This window comes from Octopus sinensis, linkage group LG2 (genome assembly GCF_006345805.1).
Source record: "Octopus sinensis linkage group LG2, ASM634580v1, whole genome shotgun sequence".
Taxonomy (NCBI): domain Eukaryota; kingdom Metazoa; phylum Mollusca; class Cephalopoda; order Octopoda; family Octopodidae; genus Octopus; species Octopus sinensis.
The window spans coordinates 178312958-178337529 of NC_042998.1; the positions used below are offsets into that span (position 1 = coordinate 178312958).

A 24572-nucleotide genomic window follows, 5' to 3' on the forward strand; every position below is an offset into this window, starting at 1 on the left:
ACAACTCCTAGACAATGAAAAATAAAGTCGACATTATCAGGATTCGAACTCAGAACGTAAAGGGGCATAACTAAATACTGTAATGCATTTTGTATTCGATATACATACATATGCATGCTAATAATATTTGATGTATCATTCATAATAATATCTCTTCTCTTTCAATTTCTGTTATTACCTGCTCTCATTTCTGTACTTCCAGGAAACGAGGTGATCGGTCTTACGGGATGCAATTTTCACCATATAAAGAAATATATTCGGCAAAACTCCCTAGAAGATTTACTGTAAGTAATAATTTCATTATTCTTCTCCTCTGACCTAATTTGTCACATCTTCCAAGTTCGGGAGTTTACATAACCAAACCTGTGCAGAAGACCCACCACACATCAATTCGGTTTTTAGGCAACCTTCCTTCTGCTGCCGGTTAAAACTAAACGGAAAAAACACTTTATTGGTCTCTTCCTAGTAATTACATCATGTACACAGTACCTACATGTAAAGGCGTGGCTGTGTAGTTAAGAAGCTCGCTTTGCAACTACGTAGTTTCGGGTTCAGTCCCATTGCGCGGCATCTTTTGCGAATGAATTTGGTAGATGGAAACTATAAGGAGGCCCGTAGTATATATATATATATACTTATAGGCGCAGGAGTGGCTGTGTGGAAAGTAGCTTGCTAACCAACCACATGGTTCCGGGTTCAGTCCCACTGCGTGGCATCTTGGGCAAGTGTCTTCTGCTATAGACCCGGGGCGACCAATGCCTTGTGAGTGGATTTGGTAGATGGAAACGGAAAGAAGCCCGTCGTATATATGTATATATATGCGTGTGTGTGTGTGTCTGTGTTTGTCCCCCTAGCATTGCTTGACAACCGTTGCTGGTGTGTTTATGTTCCCGTCACTTAGCGGTTCGGCAAAAGAGACCGATAGAATAAGTGCTGGGCTTACAAAGAATAAGTCCCGGGGTCGATTTGCTCGACTAAAGGCGGTGCTCCAGCATGGCCGCAGTCAAATGACTGAAACAAGTAAAAAGAGAGAGAGTTATCTTTTAGTTTGATATTTAATTTACCGATCTCTTTTGACGAACGACACAAACCGACACCAGTTGTCAAGAAGTATGGGGAATAAAAATAAACTCATAATCTTACACACGCACAAATATATATGTATATGTACATAGATATATGTACATAGATATATACATACATACATACATACATACATACATACATACATACATACATACATACATACATACATACATACATACATACATACACTAGATAATATTTTCACATTGATATTTTCAGTCGCATATTTTTTGGGGGAGGACGCCCAATATTGAATTGCAAAATTCTAATGTGATATTTGTGTAATAACGAAATTATACCTTGAGAGAGAGAGAGAGAGAGAGAGAGAGAGTGTGTGTGTGTGTCTGTGTGTGTGTGTGTGTGTGTGTGTGTGTGTGTGTGTGTGTGTGTGTGTGTGTGTGTGTGTTTATATTACAGACACAGTGTGTGTTTATATTAGAGCGACAGTGTGTGTGAGAGAGAGAACATTGCAAACAATTATGAAATAGACGTGAAATGAAAAAAAGATAGTATATATCCGAATATTAAAATTTGTGAACTTGAAATATTCAAAAATAAAAGGAAGTTCAGAAAGTAAACTTTCCTGAAAACTTCAGTTTATGAAAAATCTTAATTACTTAGTAAATATTTCTTTCAGTAATTTATTGTACTTGTAATACATCTCTAATTTAAACAACCTTCAAGGTAACCTAACTACGTTTGGCGTGCTAGAATTAGCAGCGATCACATAGTTATTATGGCGTTTCAAACAGCTATACCAACAAAATCACTTTTTTTATTTTTCAATTATACCGGTATATTAAGAAATTTTCATTTTATCAAAAATATTCATTTAATAAACTCTGGAAACTGATATCATCATAAGCCTCAAAGTTATACAGCTATTTTGTCTAATAGCATTCATTCATTCAATAAATAATTTTTTTGAATTACGTATATAGAATAAACTATGGGTTTTGTAAATAGCGAATTAAAACTTGAAATGAAAACATTGAAATTGATAAATTATCATTTATGAAAACAGAGGTGAGAGAGATTGAGAGACTGTTGCAAATGAAAACGGAAAATTTCGCCTGCAACGAGTATTGTTTATTAAATAGACTGTGAAGCTTTTAATAATTGCTTTTCTTTTAGTAACTGTTACATACCTAATTAATAAGCAGCTTTCTCTATTATAATGTAGATACACACACACACAGTGTATATCTTTGTGACTGTTTGTATCCCATACTGATTCGCAACCGGTGTTGGCTTGTTTACATCCCCTTAACTTAGCAAGTCGTCAAAAGAAAGCGGCAAATTGTGTCAGTGAAAAATAAGTTCTTAGGACGATTTTTTCCACTAAAACTCTCCAAGGTGGTGCCAAGTATGACCGCAGTCCAGTGACTGAAACGAGTAAAAGATGAGATATTCAGATGACTCATGCATAAATCGTGTAATATTTGATGAGTAGTTTGAAATGGAGCCTACATTACATACATAGTCTTCACATGCTATGAGTGAAAATAGGACCTACATTTCACAACTGGCCTAGGCTTATTAGCAGCTTCTCGCGGGCCCGCATGTCCCGCTTGTGTTACCACATAATATAACAGGCAATGAGCCTCTGTTATCAGAAGCTACAGTATCTTCTCCCATACAGCTACACCTTTCTGAGCATCTGTCACCAGACAACGTTTTCTGAGTATATACCACGTTGCCATTAGCTTCGTGTATTTAATTATTATACAGCTCACCATTTATTACATTCCAGAATAACGTACCGTTTTAAAAACAAAAACACACACTGGATTTTGTAATCATAGTTTTACTCTGTCTGAAAAAAGAAGGCTAATGGTCAGGCCTAAAATGCTTTTGATCATTAGTCTATTTAATCAGAGCAGGCCTGTGCCTAAAGAACTACAACTGTTCAATACCTATTTCTTTATTACCCACAAGGGGCTAAACATAGAGTGGACAAACAAGGACAGACATAGGTATTAAGTCGATTACATCGACCCCAGTGCGTAACTGGTACTTAATTTATCGACCCCGAAAGGATGAACGGCAAAGTCGACCTCGGCGGAATTTGAACTCACAACGTAACGACAGACGAAATACCTATTTCTTTATTACCCACAAGGGGCTAAACACAGAGCGGACAAACAAGGACAGACATAGGTATTAAGTCGATTACATCGACCCCAGTGCGTAACTGGTACTTAATTTATCGACCCCGAAAGGATGAACGGCAAAGTCGACCTCGGCGGAATTTGAACTCACAACGTAACGACAGACGAAATACCGCTAAGCATTTCGCCCGGCGCGCTAACGTCGTTGGATGATAGGAGCGATTTAGCAGATAGCTAAATTCATAGCAGGACCGGTCGACTCTACTTTTCATTACACAGAGATGAAGAGAATAAATCACAGTCTATTATCGAAGTTAATCTAGTGAACCTATTCTCCTTCAAAATTCATGTAGTCAAACCAAATTTAGAGATTAAATTAGCACGTCAATGTTTATTGCCGAGCTTTTTGGTGTGTGTGATTTCATGCAGTGTTTTGTTATCAATCGTTTTTCATTGTTATTACTCTGACACTGTCGCTTGTAAGAGAACCTACAGCATCTAATCAAAAGAGGCAATGGGAGTGCCTCTATGTAGACGCTCGATATGCAAGAAACAGCAATCAAATCTACCTCGAATCTACCACTAATCATGGTTGGAATGGATTTTGATCATAGGTATTTCAGCTTTATCCAAGGCTGATCTTAAGTTAAACAACTACTTTTTAATCTCTCATACATAGTTACGTTACAGCAGCATGAGCTGCGTTACGTAAGTTTCATTTGCTACAGCTACTTTCCTCATTGTTAACAAAAAATTAACCTGGTGATATGACGAGACAATGGGGTGGACTACATTTGTCAGTATAGTCCCATATATACGTAAGTAAACGTTATTGGTGCGACGGCTTAAACAGCAACCAAAATCCAAGGACAGTGGTGGTGGTGAACATCGTTGGTAAAATTCATTTAGCAAAAGTCACAAATTTATATGTTTGTGCGACGATAAGATTATTACAGATGGTATGAGGGTAGCTTCATAACTGGTACTTATAATGCTGTGGAGGCGCAATGGCCCAGTGGTTAGGGCAGCGGACTCGCGGTCGTAGGATCGCGGTTTCGATTCCCAGACCGGGCGTTGTGAGTGTTTATTGAGCGAAAGCACCTAAAGCTCTACGAGGCTCCGGCAGGGGATGGTGGTGAACCCTGCTGTACTCTTTCACCACAAATTTCTCTCACTCTTTCTTCCTGTTTCTGTTGTACCTGTATTTCAAAGGGCCGGCTTGTCACTCTCTGTGTCACGCTGAATATCCCCGAGAACTACGTTAAGGGTACACGTGTCTGTGGAGTGCTCAGCCACTTACACGTTAATTTCACGAGCAGGCTGTTCCGTTGATTCGGATCAACCGGAACCCTCGTCGTCGGAACCGACGGAGTGCTTCCAATCCAAACTTATAATGCTGTTAGCTCCTCGAAAGAGCTTCTACGAGGCTGGGCTGAAAAATTCATAGACTGACTATGAAGGAGTGACACTAGAAATGTGAAATCTTGCATGCATTAATTTCGGCATAACTACAGATTTCTGCCCCCATCCCACGATGATGGATGATCATAACTTTCAGAAAAATGGATATTTTTTTATGAAATTTTCTACGAATATGAGTTATATCATGTAGATTCCGAATATACAAAATTTTTTGGGGGGAAAGTGTTTTAGGAGTGGGTGGGGCGGGGCATTTTGGAAAATTCACCGGAGTTCACTTCAATTCGTCTTAATTTTCAAGGAAACGGATATTTTTTTTATGAAATCCTCTACAAATAGGCGCAGGAGTGGCTGTGTGGTAAGTAGCTTGCTAACCAACCACATGGTTCCGGGTTCAGTCCCGCTGTGTGACATCTTGGGCAAGTGTCTTCTGCTATAGCCCCGGACCGACCAATGCCTTGTGAGTGGATTTGGTAGACAGAAACTGAAAGAAGCCTGTCGTATATATGTATATATATATATATATATATATATGTATGTGTGTGTGTGTTTGTGTGTCCGTGTTTGTCCCCTTAGCATTGCTTGACAACTGATGCTGGTGTGTTTACGTCCCCGTCACTTGTCGGTTCGGCAAAAGAGACCGATAGAATAAGTACTGGGCTTTCAAAGAATAAGTTCCGGGGTCGATTTGCTCGACTAAAGGCGGTGCTCCAGCATGGCCGCAGTCAAATGACTGAAACAAGTAAAAGAGTAAAAAAAAAAGAGTATGTGTGTGTGCGTGTCCTTTATACAAATCCACAATTTGACAAACAAGTAAAAGAGTAAAAAGAGTAAAGAGTACATATACCTCGGACTATGTAAATTCTGAAGACATAGGAAATTGGGGGAAAACAATAAGGAGTTATTTTTGAGAAATATTCCCCACTCGGGGGTGTTTCGGAACAAGTCGTCCATATTTGTTTCATTTTCTCCGTTTTGTGCGTTTCTGCATTCGTAGATTTTTACTGAAGCAGCAAACAGGCAATGAAGGCAAATGAAGCCCTCGCCAGAAAACCCGTTATGCTAAAAATAACAGCTAAAGTTCTGGTACACAGAAATATGTTATTAAGACGACTTATCTGTTGCATACGATTTTTTTTTTCACTTTAAGAAAATTCCCAGGTAAACGTTTCTAATAGAAAGGCAGAAGACACCAGAAGCAAAACTAAAGAATATACACGCACAGTTAAATATAGAAGTGTAAGGAATAATTTGTTACATAATCTCTATAATAAACATAATACTGAATGGAATAACTCCCCGTTTGAACTTTTTTTAATTACATGTGCATGTGCATGTGTGTGTGTGTGTGTGTGCGTGTGTGTGTTTTGGTAGAAATCTACGGATGCACAAACGCACAAAACGGAGAAAATGAAACAAATATGGACGACTGGTTCCGAAATAATCCCGAGTGGGGAACAGTTCTCAAATATAATTCCCAATTGTTTTTCCCAAAACTCCTATGTCCTCGGAATCTAAATAGCCCAAGGTATATTCGTAGAGAATTTCATTTAAAAATATCCATTTTCTTGAAAGAGAGACGAATTGAAGTGGACTCCGGTGAATTTTCCAAAATTCCCCACCCCCACCACCTCCTAAAATACTTTCCCAAAAAAATTTTGTATATTCGGAATCTACATGATATAACACATATTCGTAGAAAATTTCATTAAAAAAATATCCATTTTTCTGAATTATGATCATCCAAAGTTGGTGGAAGCAGAAATCTGTAGTTATGCCTTAATTCCAACTCTCCTTACATTATTTCTTTCCAGTTAAACTGACATGTGACTGTTCAAAGTAGACTCAAAAGCATATAGAAGTGACTTCTCCTGAAAATGAGCAAAATTTGGCATCGTAGTGTTATCAAGAACCTGCAGAAAGAGTTTATCTCCCACCCCCATAACATTCATGCTGATATGGTTGCAACATTAGACAATTACGCTCTAGTTTTACGAACAGTACAAAAGTTGGTGGCTGAATTTAGGAAGTGAAGGGAAAATTTTGAAGAAGACTCAAGGTTTGGACATCCTGCAACTGTCACCATCAAGGAAAACATTGACCGTATTCACCATATGCTGATGAATGACAGGCGATTCAAATAGCTAATGTTGTTAGCATAACCCGTAAGAGATTGGAGAATATTTTGTACAATGAACTTGGCTTTACGAAGGTGTGTGCCACGTCTTCTGATACCTGATCAAAAGCGCACCAGGTTGACCACATCATGGGATAATCTAACATTGTTTCAAGCAGATCCAGCTAATTTCCTTGAACATTTCCTAAGCCAGGATGAATGTTGGGCTCATCACTTTGAGTCAGAGACAAAGTGGAAACACACTTTCATCACCTGCTCCAAAAAAAGCCAAGGTCGTTTCATCTGCAGGGAAGTTAATGTCCTCAGTTTTGTGTGGACGCAAAAGGCGTGTGTTTGTTGTCTTCAAAAGGGCCACACCATCAATGGAGAGTATTGTGCCAATATGATGAGACTTGTTTCAACAGAACAATGCATGCATGTTTAAAACTCTTCCTAAAGAATATCAGTTCAGGTAATATCTATATTTTACATAAAGATTTGCATATGTCTTTTGTTCATGTGTCCATTGTTTCGTTCGACTATAACAGATTTGTTAACAAACAGGGTGTCGAAAGCAAAAAGTGACCAGATTGTCGCTTTGAAAACAATTGGCATGAGCAAAAAGAACATAAAGCAGTTGAAGGCGTGCCGTAAAATAGTGTTCAATACCTGGAAACGTTATATGGAGTCCGTTACTATCTCTAGAAAGCGAATTGCTGGTAGGAAACGATCAGTTTGTACCAAACAAACAGTTGAAACTGTGAAGAAATGAATGAGCCGAAATCTCCGCTTGAGTGCAGGAAAAACTACAAAAGGATTTTTAAAGAGGATTTAAAGCCAACTGAATACAAGAAACAATTCTGGTAGTTGATTTCAGCAGCTTCCAAGAAGCAACGGCTCGACATGTTAGGTAAGATGAAACGCGCCACTAACAAAGCGTTGATCTGGTCCGACAAGATCTTCCCCGTTGAGGCAGTTACTAACAGGCAGAAGGACAGGCTTTATGCACGTAATGCAGGAGACTTGCTCGAAGGTAGCAGGAGTCGTTTACGCCATCAGCTTCACTCGTGGTGCAAGCCGCAGTTGCATTTGATGGGTCAGAGTCTCCCTTGATCTTTATCGTCAAGGTCAACAGCGAAGTTTATGTGGAAATGTTGGATGAGAAATTGTTACCTGGGTCACAGAAACCTTTGGTGACCGTTACATCTTCACTCAAGATGGAGCTCCGGCCCACATATCCAATTTGACACAGAGATGGTGCAAAGCGTATTTCAGTCGTTTTGGGGGCAATATGACCTCCCTTAAGTCCAAACATCAATCCCACAGACTTTGTTATCTGGCCCATCTTAGAGAGCATTGCTTCTGCAGGTTCCATTTCAAATGTGTCAGACCTGAAGCTCTTCTAGTTTAATGAGTCAAGTTGGATGCAGGGGTGGTACAGCGCTTGTGCAACTCAGTGACTACTCGTTTGCATGCTAAGATCAAAGCAAAAACGGATAATTTTGAAATGTAATTACTCCAATGAATTGATAATTTACATTAGAACGTGTGTGTCTAACGTGTGTGCCAAACGTGTGTGTTTGTTTTGAATAATTAAGAAATATCAATGGGTAAATCTTTCTGGGACACCTTGTATATATATATATATATATGTGTGTGTGTGTGTGTGTAAGCCCGCAGAACTTCTGAAGTTCGCAACTGATTTTATCCAAACTGGGAATATATATTACTTAAGTTCCAGAGGTGGTTTTAGACTTTTAAAATTTTTCACATAATGAGTAATGGGACCCCTGGGGGCAGAAAACCCCATTTCCTGAGGTACGTACGACTTCCTACATGGCCTATGCATTACTTTCGTTCAAACTGGTAAAAACAGCTACTAAAATTATATAAGCAGGTTGTATTAAATGGATGAGCAAATGTAGGCTTCAGACTGCGTTGTCTAAGTGGTAGCAATAATAGCCTGTTCCCGTAGTGCCATATGTAGCAATAATAGGCTGTTCCCGTAGTACCATATGTAGCAATTTGTTGGAATAAAAACCGTTTGGAACGCACTATGCTTATTATGAAAGATAAATTCAATGCTGAGCAACTATTCAAATATTTTCTTTTACCTTCAGTATCAAATTCCTCAGCTTTTGATTACAAACCAAAATATCGGATGTATATTAATCTACTAATTTATAATGTCTAAGACCCAACCACGTTAGTTAGAGACCATGTCCTTAATGTGCCCGGACGCTACTTGCAAAATTGTTTTCGTTTGGGAGATGAGTTGTCCTCACAATGGTCACACGCTGTTTACGCGAGTGAGTGCACGGTTGAGCCATGACTATTGATTTCCAACCATGTCAGCAACCCAACGTCACGTGACCCAACCGTGTTTGTTAGGGACCGTGTCCTTAATGTGACTTTGCGTACCTCGACGTTGCATTCAGAATTGTTTTCGTTTGGGAGCTGGGTTGTCCCCACAATGGTCGCACGCTGTTTACGCGAAGTGGTGCACGGTTGAGCCAACACTATTGATTCCAAACCGAAATATCGCATGACAGTATTGTTTTCAAGTGCTTCCTTGCCAATCCACCACACACACACCACGTCATTTCTTTCATGTAGATTTCTCCAATGTGGTACTGCTGAGCGCGCCCACGGGCTTAATTTATCACATAGATGTAGTTCCTATATCTGCTGATAGTTCAGTGTGGTAGCGGCAGCGCCGACAGCCGCAAAGGAGAGTATATCCACTGAGAGCTTTTTGCTGCGTTCAAAAATCACATACTTCCACCCACTTTTCCATGACATGGTTAACGCCTGGAATCTTTCAAACAGATGCATGACATGTCACTTAGTCGAATCAGCCCTTCATTTACTCCACAAATGCTTTGTCGTCAATGCTACTTTCCCTGTATCACATGTTTCAACTTAGCAATACCATATATACAAACTATGCCATTTGAATCCCAAGCAACGCAGGATATGTCTGCTAGTAATTAGATAAACTTAGTTTTAAAAATATCAACAATTGTAGATATGGGTAGGTACGCCTATATTGTTAAGCTCGTTGCTTTGCAACCATGCGGTTTCGAGTTCAGATCTACTGCGTAGAAACTTGAACAAACGTCTTCTACTATAGCCCAGGACCGACCAATGCCTTGTGAGATAATTTGATAGACGGTAACTTATAGAAGCCTGTCGTGTATGTGTGTATGTGTCTTTGTATTTGTCCCCGCCACCATTGCTTCACAATTGATGTTGGTTTGTTTACGTTCCTGTAACTTAGCTGTTCGGCACAAAAGACCAGTAGAATAAGTACCAGACTTCAAAACAAAAAACGAGCTAGGATCGACTTGTTCAACCAAAACCTTCAATGCGGTGTCTCAGTATGGTTGCAGTCCAATGGTTAAAACAAACAAAAAAAAATTAAATTATACCAACTGGGGCATGCCGTCTCGGTAAGCAAACCAGGTAGTTCCTACCCAAACATGATACAATTAAATACAGAAAAAATAATCAAGGATTTTTACTTATTAAACGCTAAAAATCACATGACTCGACAGTTCCGGCGCCCGTACCCGACGAATTTCATCTTAGTACAGAAGTCTTCTGTGCTTTTGGTATCGTACGTATGTATGAGACGCCCTCTCAAAGCTAATGACGCAGTATTCAGCGCTCTAATAATACATCTACGTTTAGTAGGATATAAAGATTGCCTTTTCGTATTAATATACTGCTCCATCGCTAATATTTATTTGCTAATTTAATGTATGGGAACCAGTGAATTATTCAGTAAATGGTTGCAGTTAAAAACAATTTCTGCTGTCTTTCGAGTTAGTTACAAATATTATGCGTACTCCAGTTAAATCATCAAGTGTTATACGTTCAGCTAAATACATTTAAAAAGAGTTTGTCTTGGAGGAAAACAGAATTCAGCCTCGGTTCTGTATCACTACAATGTACGTGCGTGTGTACTACATTGCGTGTGTGTTTAACTATTGATCTAATTTACTCTTTTACTTGTTTCACTCATTTGACTGCGGCCATACTGGAGCACCGCCTTTAGTCGAGCAAATCGACCACAGAACTTATTCTTCGTAAGCCTAGTACTTATTCTGTCGGTCTCTTAGGCCGAATCGCTAAGTTACAGGGACGTAAACACGCCAGCATCGGTTGTCAAGCAATGCTAGGGGGACAAACACAGACACACAAACACTCACGCATATATATATATACATATACACATATACGACAGGCTTCTTTCAGTTTCCGTCTACCAAATCCACTCACTAGGCTTTAGTCGGCCCGAGGCTATAGTTGAAGATACTTGCCCAAGGTGCCACACAGTGGAACTGAACCCGGAACCATGTGGTTAGTAAGCAAGCCACTTTATTTCATCAAATTTGTCATGAAGACAGTACATAGAGTAAAGTAGCTTTGCGGGCTGGACAAGACATTAATGAATTGAATGATAACGATACGAGAATGATAAAGATAGGAAAAGACAGAAAGCGCCCTCTGCTTCTCTATAACATTGATCTTTAACAACACGAGGCAATGAACTTCTTACCATTTCTCTAAACTGACAACAATATTAATCATTATACAAATATGAAAATATATTTACCACACAGCCACTAAATTTAATTTCATGCGAATCAAATAGTAATGATAAATGTGTGTGTGTGTGTGTGTGTGTGTTGTGTGTGTGTGTGTGTGTGTGTGTGTGTGTGTCTGTGTGTGTGGTGTGTGTGTGTGTGTGTGTGCATGCAAATACAACGGTATAAAAAGGCAAAAATATTTATCAATATTATATATAACTACGTTCATGTTTGCTTACGCGTATTTGTTCAGAAGCGTACGCGGGTACAACTCGACTTTATTCCTGTAGATGTACTACTGCCAACACTTTCTTTTAATTAGAGTTTGTCAATAATAGGAATCTTATCCATATTGACGTTTATAATTAATATGGCGATCTGACAGAATCGTTTCCGCGTCGGACAAAATGCCGCTAAACCCGTAACCATTCTTTACGTTCTGAGTTCAAATTTCGCCACAATCGACTTTGCTTTTCATCCTTTCGGATTCGATAAAATAAATACCAGGCGCAGGAGTGGCTGTGTGGTAAGTAGCTTGCTAACCAACCACATGGTTCCGGGTTCAGTCCCACTGCGTGGCATCTTGGGCAAGTGTCTTCTGCTATAGCCTCGGACCGACCAAAGCCTTGTGAGTGGATTTGGTAGACGGAAACTGAAAGAAGCCTGTCGTATATATGTATATATATATATATATATATATATATATATATGTGTGTGTGTGTGTGTGTGTGTGTCTGTGTTTGTGTGTCTGTGTTTGTCCCCCTAGCATTGCTTGACAACCGATGCTGGTGTGTTTAAGTCCCCGTCACTTAGCGGTTCGGCAAAAGAGACCGATAGAATAAGTACTAGGCTTACAAAGAATATGTCCCGGGGCCGATGTGCTCGACTAAAGGCGGTGCTCCAGCATGGCCGCTGTCAAATGACTGAAACAAGTAAAAAGAGACCACTGGGGTCGACATGATCAACTAAACCTCACCCTTGAAATTGCTGGCCTTGTGCTAAAATTTGAAACCAATAATATATGTGATAACGTTTATGTTTGCTTACGTACGTATATTTGTTTAGAAGTGTACGTAGATATAACTCAATTCCTGTAGATGTACTATACAGCCAACACTCTGTTTTAATAAAACTTGGTCAATAATAAAAATCTTTTTATTGGTGTTTATCTATTACTAGCAGTATCGCCCGGCGTTGCTCGGGTTTGTTTCGACCCTTTAGAATTGGAATTTTTGAAAAGTAAAAATTTTGCATTATGTAGCTATGTAGCTTTTTATTCTCTTTAAGTGAACATTTTTATGGTTGAAATACACCCGAAAAATGGCGACATAGCTGTCAAAAAATCGTAAAAAATAGGGATTTTCATAGAAAAAAAAGCACCTTTTTGATGTAAATAATTTTTGGTCTTAACATGGTCCGATTTGAATTTATCTTCTACGGAATGAAGAGCAATCCTTCTTATATCATACTCTCAATTTTGGTCAACTTGCGCCGCAGGGTCTCGGAAGATATAGTGTTAGTTGAAGGCTACCAAACCTGCCACACACAGATAACTTCAGTTTTATAAATCTGACCACGTGTGTACCGTTGGCGATTTTTTTTTCCTCTGTCTTCCCTTCTCTGGATCTTTCCTTCTCCTATGTTTCCGACGAAGAGTTCCGCTCGAAACATTAAACCCTCCTTCTTTCCTGAGCGTCCAATAATACTATATTTGTTCCACGTCCTCGCGTTGTTGTGTTTTTTTGTGCTTTCTTGTTTGGATTAACTTCAGTTTTATATATATATAGATTAAGGTGGCGAGCAGGCATAATCAGTAGCCGATCGGACAAAATGCTTAACAGTATTAGCATTTATTCTGGCTCTTTACTCTCTGCTCTCAAAACCCGCCATGCTTTCGGGAACGATACAATAGGTGGTGGAGCTCAATACAATCGACTAAAACCCTCCCCGTAAAACTGCTGCCTTTGTGTCAAAATTTGAAGCTATTATTATGTGTAATGTTTTTATTATTCTCCTGGTTTCACTCACTCGACTGCAGTTATACCGGGACATGACACTGAACGCTTTAATTGATAGTATCTACCCAAGTGCATATTTCTGCCTAGTACTTATTTTCAAAATGCATTTTTATCGAATCGCTAAGTATTGTTCCATGTGACTGTCGCTGAGACTGTGTGTACGCGTTTGTACCGATGTATATATTTCTCTCTCTTTCTCTTTCTCTCTCTCTCTCTCCCTTTCTCGCTCTCTCTCTCTCCCTCTCTCTCTCTCTCTTTCTCGTACACACACACACACACACACACCAGTGAACAAACGAAAGAAAGTAGCACTCCTACGCGTTCACGAAACTTTAAGTCATGCGGGTCTGAGTTCAAGTGCAATTGTATACACACACACAAATATTAATTAGAAGCTGCGCTGGAATTGCAAAAATTATCGAACACATACACTCAATGAACAAAATTTGGCACCGTAGTGTTATCAATCGGCTGCCTTTGGCGCAGTGGACAAGACGCCATTAAAGCGCCAGATTTTAAAACACCTGAAGGTCATGAACAGGCGAGACAATTCACTCCAAATCCCATTCAGGAGCACTGGACATCGATGCTTCGCCATTTTTGTGGCTTATCAACATCACTTATATATATGTATGTATGTATGTATGTATGTATGTATGTATGTATGTATGTATGTATGCATGTATGTATGTATTTATGTATGTGTGCATGTATGTATATATGTATGTATATATGTATGTATGTATGTATGCTGTGTCAGGTCACTTTTGAGTGCTACTGGTAACATGTAACCCAGTACAACCTGTTGCATGGTCGGGTCGTCTGCGACTAAACCGGCAACCCCACCAAGCTTGCTTGGTGAGGAGGGTATTTATTGGACACCCTGCGGGATGAAAAACAAAACCCGTCAAAGAGCGAAGGAACTCTTGAGAGTCAACGGCCATCCAATAAATGTCTTAAGGCTGGATCATGCGCGGGGACATAGAAATAATCGGACTGAATACCAGATCGCGCGGTTAAACCATTGGGAGTGAAGGACTTCTAGCCTTTGTTAGGGCATCCTTCTAGGAGAAGGTAACTCAGGCAACTGGGATAACTCCGATATAAAACCTGCGGCTCAGTGGTTACCGATGATGTTGACTTGTTCTTCTTTTCGGATTATGGCTGCTGTTGCTTAGTGAGTGGGATTGACTCAGTGCACAGCCTTTCTCCATTTAAAAAAAAATCTTCTTGCACAGTCATTGCACGATAACAACATTGATTAAGCTTCGTACAATGGCCATACTCGATAACGAGGGGGCAGCCACTATGTATGTATGTATGTATGTATGTATGTATGTATGTATGTATGTATGCATGTATGTATGTGTGCATGTATGTATGTATGTATGCATGCATGTATGTATGTATGTACTATGTATGTATGTGTGTATGCATGTATGTATGTATGTGTGCATGTATGTATGTATTTTTATATGTATGTATGTATGTATGTATGTGTGTATGTATATGTATGTGTGTATGTATGCATGTATATGTGTGCGTATGTATGTATGTGTATGTATGTATGTATGTATGTATGTATGTATGTATGTATGTATGTATGTATGTATACGTGAATATTTGTATGTTTTGTTTTATGTATGTCTTCTCATGCACATACTTGTATATCTAGACATGCTCATATATATTTAAATGATAAACTTCTGGAAAGTTTTAGAGATTTTTATAGTTCCAGTGATGGCTTGTATCTGTAGTCTTCGAATCAGCTTTCTCCTTTCAGGTTTCGAAAAGCTTAAGTTCTCAAGATTAGTATTTAGGCAGTGTGCTCCAATCAAATTATTATATCAGGTCTATTGTGTTTACATTTTATTGGGGGTCTTCACTGGAACATTCCACCAGTACTCCTTTTTATTATGTGTGGGTATGGCTTCCACCATACTGTGAGTTCTTATTTCTTTGTCCTTTGAGTTATCCTTTCGACGGATCTCGTTATACAGTAGGGTGGAGTGAAAATAAAGAATTGTGGAAACTGAAAATGCCTGTTGCTATATTTGATTACTAGAAAAATGTCAAATTTTCGCTTAGATCTAGCAAGGGTATTTACTCCCTCAAACCCCCTAAACTCCAAAAATGGGGTATTTTTGTAAATTTTTTACAATAGCGGAGTTGGGTGGGGGAACTGATCTAAGCAAAAATTTAGTATTTTTCTAGTAATAATATATAGCAAGATTTTAGGCCTCGGGCACTTTCAATTACCACAATTTTTTCACTCCACCCTATATTGCACAATCTATATACCCACACACACATATATGTGTGTTAGGGTGGAGTGAAAATAAAAATTGAAAATGCCTGAGGTCTAAATCTTACTATATAGTATTATTAGAAAAATACTAAATTTTTGCTTAGATCGGTCAAAGGATTTCCACCCTCAAACTCCCAAACTCCTCTATAGTAAAAAAATTTATAAAAATCCCCCATTTTCAGAGTTTAGGAGGCTCGAGGGAGTAAATGCCCTTGATTGATCTAAGCGAAAATTTAACAGTTTTCTAGTAATCAAATATAGCAACATTTTAGCCCCCAGGCATTCTCAATTATTACAATTCTTTTTTTTATTTTCACTCCACCCTATTATACATGATATTGTCCTAGCTACAGTATCATGTCTCATCAGTAAATAATACCGTGATGACATTTTCGGACAGCTGCTTATGATGCGGGTGATATCTTCAGTGTTAATTCAACAAAGTATGAATCGATTGTCACATTTTACTGCTTTTCCTACATTTCTGTCCCTTATATAGATAGATAGATAGATAGATAGATAGATAGATAGATAGATAGATAGGTAGGTAGGTAGGTAGGTAGGTAGGTAGGTAGGTAGGTAGATAGATAGATAGATAGATAGATAGATAGATAGATAGATAGAGAGAGAGAGAGAGAGAGAGAGATAAAACTTACTTGGAAGAGAATGCGTGGCGTTCAATCGTATAATATTATAAACAATGTGTGTGTATGCGCGCGCGCGTGTGTGTGTGTGTGTGTGTGTATGTGTGCATGTGTGTGTGTATGTGTGTGTGTGTCTATGTGTGTGTGTGTGTATGTGTGTGTGAAGGCGCATGGCTCAGTGGTTAGAGCGTCGAGCTTAAGATCGTGATGAAACGGAAGACACAAATGGAAAACAAGTCTTTCGTTGTTCGAAAGAATAGTTCATGTTCTATGTTCTATGTACTCGTACTTCGTTCTTTTTTGTTGTACACATTTCATGACGTCCTGTGCCCACATATGCATATATATACTTATAGATGTATGTACATATACGTATGTAAATACACACACACACACACCACACACACACACACACACACACACATACATATATATATATATATATATATATATATATATATATTTAAAGGGCTAAAAACCACTATGTGGTCAGCAATATGCTACAAGTAGATCACCTACGATCAAACTACGAAGAAAAGAATGTTCTCAAGAGAAAAATTCAGCGGACACCAGAACAATACGCGGGCAAGACATTATTTAAATACATATATATATATATATATATATATATAATATATATATATATATATATATATATATATATATAATATATATATATATAGGGCAGCTTTTGAGGTAGCATGTAGCTTTTAAGATCTGCAAACAAATCCCTGACTTGATTTGGCATATTCGTCATTTAAAAAATCACTTAAAATAATCTTCGAAAATAATCACTGGATTTCGCAATTAATTTCGATTATTCCCATAATTTATTTCCAATTTATAAAAATTGTTCTTGTACAAAAAAATTCGTAGCAAAAAAGTCACGTAAAAAATCGCCGAAAGCAATCACTAATGAAAACTTGAGAATATAAAATTTCAGAATTACGGGATCGCATTTGGCCGGGAATACTTTTAATTTACTCACGGAGTCGGCCTTTCGATTATAAAAATTGTTATCGTACTAAAAATTCCATCGCAAAAAGTCACGTAAAAACATTGCCGAAAACAATCGCAGTAACGAAAACTTGGGAATTTCAGGATTTCGGGTTCGGATTCCGCCTGGAATGTTTTTAATTTACTCACACAGTCAGCCTGATTCCAAAATGGTATATGTTGGTCTACGGCCTCAATGAGTAAAGTTGAAAAAGTGTGACACACTGACACACTGATATTCGCATTTATTATATTAGATGTAAGTATGTATATATGTATGTATGAGTTAAATCAAAGGATATTAAAGTGAAGGCACTGAAGAAGTTACACTGGTATTATAGTATGGTTACAATTGCAACGGCTACTAGTCGATGCAGCAGAAACATGTGTAGATCTATTTGAGGCTGTATACATATAAAAAAAGAATTAAAGGTAATGCTAATGCTACTTCGTAATTATTATTATTATTATGCAAGACGGTGATCTGGCAGAATCGTTAGCGCACAGGCCAAAATGCTTAGCGGCATTTTGCCTGTCGCTACGTTCCGAGTTCAAATTCCGCCGAGGTCGACTTTGCCTTTCATCCTTTCGGGGTCGATTAAATAAGTACCAGTTACGCAGTGGGGTCGATATAATCGACTTAGTCCGTTTGTCCTCTCTGCGTTTAGCCCCTTGTGGGTAGTAAAGAAATAGGTATTTTGCCTGTCGCTACGTTCTGAGTTCAAATTCCGCCGAGGTCGACTTTGCCTTTCATCCTTTCAGGGTCGATAAATTAAGTATCAGTTGAACACTGGGGTGATGCAATCAACTAGACCCCTGCCTACAAATTTGAGGCCTATATATATATATATAGTTATCAAAGAATCCATTGGTCAGAAAAAATATACACTCGTATATTTGTCAATAGAGTTGGTATGTTAACCAAAGAATATAGTTTTACAGATCCATTACAGCCGATCTTACAATCAATTTTGCACCAGATCACCGGATAACTAGACGGTTATGTAATAACATCCCTGCCATCTATCTATCTATCTATATATATATATATATATATATATATATATATATATATATAATTCCCAACCACATGGTTCCGAGTTCAGTCCCACTGCCTGGTACCTTGGCCAAGTATCTCTCGGCAACGAAACTGGCAACCCACATCAAGCTTATTTGCTGAGGAGGGTGATTGTTGGACACCCTGCAGGACGAAGAATAAGACATGACAAAGGGCGGAAGAGCTCATATATATATATATATATATATATATATATATATATTGATAGAAATGGCAAGACAACAAATGAATGAAAGAGACCTTGATATTATGTAAATAGAGTTTTTTTTTTTCGATGGTTCGATAACTGAAGAGATGCCGGCGTGGATTTCCGCCCCGACATCCGAAACTCAGCGTTTTATCATGGCTACCGAATAATTGTCACATACTATATTTACAGATATATATTTATATATATATATATTACTCTTTTACTTGTTTCAATCATTTGACTGCGGCCATGCTGAAGCACCACGTTTAGTCGAAGAAATCGACCCCAGGTCTTATTCTTTGTAAGCCTAGTACTTATTTTATCGGTCGTTTTTGCCGAACCGCTAAGTTACGGGGACGTAAACACACCAGCATCGGTTGTCAAGCGATGTTGGGGGACAAACGCAGGCACAAATATATACACACACACATACATACATACATACATACACACACACACACATACATATCTACTACCATCCACAGCGGGTCATTTTCGGGGCAGGTGACCATTCAACATACTACTGTCATGGCACTCCCACATTCTCCTTCTTCTTCCCTACCAAGAATTCACAACAACCTCGAACCCTCAAGAGTGAACAAGAGAGACAGAGACAGGCAGAAACAAGGAAAATGTCACTTGTATTTGAACACTATGCAAATATTCTTTTAAAAACTTTTCTTTGAATTTTTCCAAATTTAATTGTTTTCTATACTTAAAGTTGAAAAAGTCTCAATGACTGAAACCGGTACTGAAATTTTGATTTTCAGGTGATATCTGGACCCAACTACAACTTTTCAGGTGTTTCCGAAAAAATGTAGGATTAACATCCCCTCTACTCTTAGTTTGCGTAATGCTCGCTTGGTCAGCTATAACGTCCTATACTATTTATATCCATTGTAGCTGACTTGCGTTGATTGGTGCTGCTAGAAAGGTACAGGTATTACTTATTTTTTGCCCTTAAATATACCTTCTATGCAACCAACTGATGGTGAAAATGGCAGTAATACAGCATGTGATTTTTACTATTACACAAGGTGTCAGTATAGATTAAACTTGAATGTTGTACAATGCAAGAGACTTATATGCAGAGCTATAGTGTTGTAGTACAGATCAGTACATACTTTGTTTTGCCATTTTTCATCCTAGACATCACTGATTCAGAAAATATTATACTCAGGCAACTGCTTGGTATCAAAGTTTGCGAGATTAGCAAGGCTCAGGCTGTATAATGTTTTTTTTTCTTTCTTATAGAGGCTACTAAATATCTGACACAATCTATACAATGATGATTTCTTCTTTCTCGTTACAGACCACGGATTATCTCATGCAGTGGTAATATTTAAGAAACATTCCTCTAACTTAATATTTTCCACCATGCTTTGTAAAAATGGGAAAATTTTCGATAGAAATGAAAATAAACGTACACTTTTCATTTAAATAAATTCCATTTTTGTTTTGTTTTGTTTTTAGTTTTATTTTATAGTTTATATCATATCGACCGGACAATAGACAGAACGACAAGCGCTAATTACTTACACTCCTTCATATTCTCAATTGAATCACATCAGCATCTATTTTGCCTTGATGTGGTGCGTATCCAAACTACCTTTCCAGAAACCTGCAGCCTTGTAACCTATGTTAAAAATCATATACCCACATGAAAAACGTTTTTGTTTATTCTACTTATGCGAGACTAGGACTCAACACTTCAAGCTAACGAATTCACAAAATTCTTGCTGCTACCAATGTTGATATCTATCATCCATAGAATACTCAGAAAGTTTTACTGAGAGGGAAAATGTTAGTTCAAGATTAGCTACATGAATATTATATAATACACTAGCAGTATCGCCCGGCGTTGCTCGGGTTTGTAAGGGAAATAACTATATAAGCATTTTTAAAGAGTTATAGCCAAAAAATAGCAAAAAAATGGAAAAAGAATTATGGTAAATTTGCTTTAAAATCGTTGACTCATCGTAGACATTTTTAGAGAGTTACTTCCCTTATATAATAGCGAAAAAATGCATTAAAATGGAAAAAAATGATAATTTTTTTTTTAAATCGTAGACTCATCGTAGACGCGCGCTAATACCCAGAAGGGCTCGATATGAATCACGACTATAAGATACCTGGTTTTGGTTAAACTGCACCGCAAAATGTGGGAGTAGTTAGGAATCTAAATCGTAGGAGATAGACACACAACTTGACTTTTATATATAAAGATTAGATTTTTGTATCCCTTCATCAGAGGAAAAAAGCGGTAACCATGTCCTTTCACATTTTCCAACGCCTCCGCGACAATAATGAGGAAAGGAGGTGAAGCTATCCTCGAACCAGAGATGTGTTCCGAATGCTTGCAACAGAGTGGACATCGCTAGAGATACAGATAAGATGGTGGAAAAAATAGGATCTGGTGTGTGAAACCGAAGAGACCTAAAGAGTTTTATTTTTTAAACATTTTTTTTTGTTAGTTTTTTCTTTACTGATTTACATAATTGCTGTAAACAAATTAATTTTCTGATCTCACTTTTCCCAAAGTCTATTCCAATGGTTTTCTATCGGAGACTAAAAAGAAGGAATTTTTAGAAAAAGAGTTATTGTCTGTGACATTTTCCTGAAAATATGTCTATGTCCGTTTATGCTAAAATTCAGTTACCTAGTTGCAAAACTGTGTCTACAACACGGAACATACATCCAATATTATATAGTAAGCTGTACTAAACGAGGCAGTTACACAGAATCGTAAGAGCGTCGAACAAAATGTTGTACGGTATTTAGTTACGGTACTTTTAAAAACAGTATATTAAGATGTATTTGATTTATTGATCATTGTTATAGTTAGGCCAATTCAGTCTGTAGCTACTAAACAAGTCAACAAAAAGACCTCCAAAGTGAAGCAGGATTGGTTGTTGTTCAATGCAAAATATAGAAGTTGACATCTTGTTGGAAAAGGAATAATCACACCCTTAGTGGCATGAGGTGAGAAGGATAAAGAGAAGCTACTCCACGAGAGAATTCTTCCATAGTTCAGATGGGGGAGTGGAAGCAAAAATGAAAACCAGTATAGTAACTTTGCATATCTGGCAACGAATGAAGTGGCCTTAAAACAAACGATTTTTTAAACAGTTTTTACACTTGCTGAGATTATTTAATGTTATGTCTTGACCGTCATGGTATTCATAAGAGCACTAATGGTGTAACTGAAGCAAAATGGCTTTAAATAAGAATCGAAGCCGATTACAACTTTTTAAAGGATTATCACTAGACAATATTGGCCGGATTGTAATATGTCAGCTCGTCAACCAAAGGAAAACAATAGAATCCGAAAAAACCAATGATGGTCTGCATCGGTAAATAATAAATATAAAATATTCGAAAAGTAGAAAAAATTTTAAGTCTTTTGTTTTTTTTTTTATCGTCGTTTTTTACTAACGGGAAAGAGCAGAGCCCCTGACGCACCACAAGGTTTCTGATACTGGGGCAAACTGCTGCATGTCAGGTACTGAAGGAGAGGCAAAGTAAGAAGAGAATTCCCAAAGTGGCACAGAACTGGTTAAGTTGCTCTATGGAAAATGAAAGCAAATCTGAAAACAAATGCAGTAACATCTGGCAACGAAGCGAACATCGGCCTAATTTTTAAAAAAATGGAATGTAAAATGTTGATTTCTTACATGAATACAAAGGCCTCAAATTTGAAGCAAAGTGACAGTTGGTAATATGTACCCTAGCAGTTAACGTGCAGTTTATTTTATCAATTTCGGAAGGATGAAAAGCAAAATTGACATCGGCGTGGCTTCAACTCATAACTGAGCGGGAATGCCTGAAAGTTAGTGAATTATTCAAGGGAGGTAACTCTCATGCTACTTACGACTTGATCACTAGTTTTATTATTTAAAGTTACATTTTAACGACTTTGAACGATAAAGGAGTGTAACTATTACTGTAACGGATTTTATGACACTAACCATTCTATTAGTTTGCTTCATATATTTTTTATTTTAATATTGGCGTGATTTTAAAATACACGGAGCTTATTCCACCAGTGTACAAATAAGGAGAGGTTCGTAAAGTGATTTCATTTACGCCTACGACTAGTAACAGTGAATATTGATCATGGATACTAAGACGTCAATGATGACCCAATGGCCCATCAAGGATTGTAGGGCATCAATCAAGAGTTGATAAACGCCAGCCCAAGTTTGCCTATCCTTTGTCTCACCAAAAGAGAGTTTTTTTTTTAACTCTAGAGGAAAAGGCTCAGCACCCATGCCACGAGACCAGTGAGAATGACTCTGCTGATTTCTTGAACTGCAAGTTGATAGCTGCAGAAGCAAATCTAGACAGCTGGAGAGGAAGTACTGAGAATAGTGGTTGATAAGGGGGGCCAGGATGTGGGATACAATAAGGGTGATGAAAGGAAAGAGAAGTTCTGTAGTCCCAATTGGATGTGGTACAAAATCATCCAACTCCCAAGAGCAGAGATTACAAGATTGTAGTAGCAGTAGAAAAGGCAGGTTCCCGAACAATATATCAATAGAACAGAGATTGAAGCGAGTTGATAAGTAGTCAATTGATTCAACTGACCCTTGCAATGAAAGCCTTCTTCTACATAGTCAAAAGCACTTTATACATCTTACTTAACCAGTGGCAGTAACCAATAACTTGAACAACCCAACCACCATACTTTTCAACATAGACTTGTCCAAATACCTTCACTTTTCTACTTTCTGCCAACATTCTTAACCCCTTCTTACCCAACAATTATTTTGAAAATAAATGTATTTTTTCAGACATATTTTTTAATTGTTTTATTTTACTATGTTTTGAATGGTGATTTCGAGGTATATTTCAAACCTTATTTATTATGAATTTTAATTCAATAATATTGATTTTAAATTACCGCTTTGGGCAGAAACGAGTTAACCTGTTTTAGACGAAGGAACTCGTTTGCTGTCAATTTGGCGAGTCTATCTTTTGACAAGTTAACTCGCCAGAGATAGAAAAAAACGATTTCGGTCAAAACGTATATATTCGTTTCTGCCGGGTAAGGGGTTAAAACATATTAGCAACAGAAACAGTGTTAATATCGAGAGGTAATATTTATCCCTACATAAATGTGCGTGTTTGTTAGAACAAATATGCTGCAGTAAATATAAACAAGCATGCATTTTGCACCAAAAGCCTATAGAATTTCTCTCTTAGTATCAACTGCAGTCTAGTTTGTTCGAACAGAACAACCACATTCCTGAAACTTGTATTTTTATTAAGACTGTCACATCATAAGAGGGCTCCTGCCACATTTTTTGCAACACTATTTATTAAAATCCCTTCTAAGTCTTCTTTTAAGTGTTTTAAGCATCTTATATAAAAGAAAATTGAAAAACAAAAAACTGTCCTACCAACCTCAGTTTTTCGCCAACACGGTAAAAATGGACATTAAATGAGGGTGATGATGAAAATAAATTCAAAACCATGAAAATTAATAAGACACCAAAGGTAAATCGTAGCATCCAAGAAGAATTTTCTTGTTCTTTTATTATTTGCTTCCAGTCACTTCTATCAGATAATACAAGATTCTAGGATACATTCAATGTTAGGCTATATTTCAAGTTAACACAAAAATGTCATTTTTTACTCATGTATGTATTTCCTTTTGCTAAATTTACATTAAAACAAAGCTTGTGGGGAGAAGGGTATAACAAAATATAGGCCTAAAAATTAATAGAATAAATGATAAGCCATAACATATGTTTGGTTGAACTTTTGGTTTTCACAAGATAAGAATGGACTTCAGAAACTTCATAAAGAGATGGAAAATGCTACCGTCATAAAGAGATGGAAAATGCTACCTTTCTTACTCCAGATGAAAAGCAAGAGTCTGGTAATATATCAAGCATTATTAATCTGACAACTTGATAAAATATGACATTAGATCAGTTCACATTTTTGGTAAAGACTATCGATAAAACTAATTTTTTTTTTAAATGTACCTATTTTAAGTAATATGA

General features: G+C 37.6%; 1 protein-coding gene across 3 annotated transcripts in view; it reads left to right on the top strand.

Moving 5' to 3' along the window:
- The window catches only part of LOC115223035, a 51825-nt gene extending 31823 nt beyond the window's left edge, over positions 1 to 20002 (top strand). For all 3 annotated transcript variants that reach the window (XM_036500478.1, XM_036500479.1, XM_029793468.2), the window contains 2 exons: positions 203 to 284; positions 19874 to 20002. In XM_036500478.1, the coding sequence (XP_036356371.1) occupies positions 203 to 284; positions 19874 to 19900 (109 nt within the window). In that variant the 3' untranslated portion in view covers positions 19901 to 20002. The remainder of the gene's footprint in view (positions 1 to 202; positions 285 to 19873) is intronic.
- The last annotated feature ends 4570 nt before the right edge of the window (positions 20003 to 24572 follow it).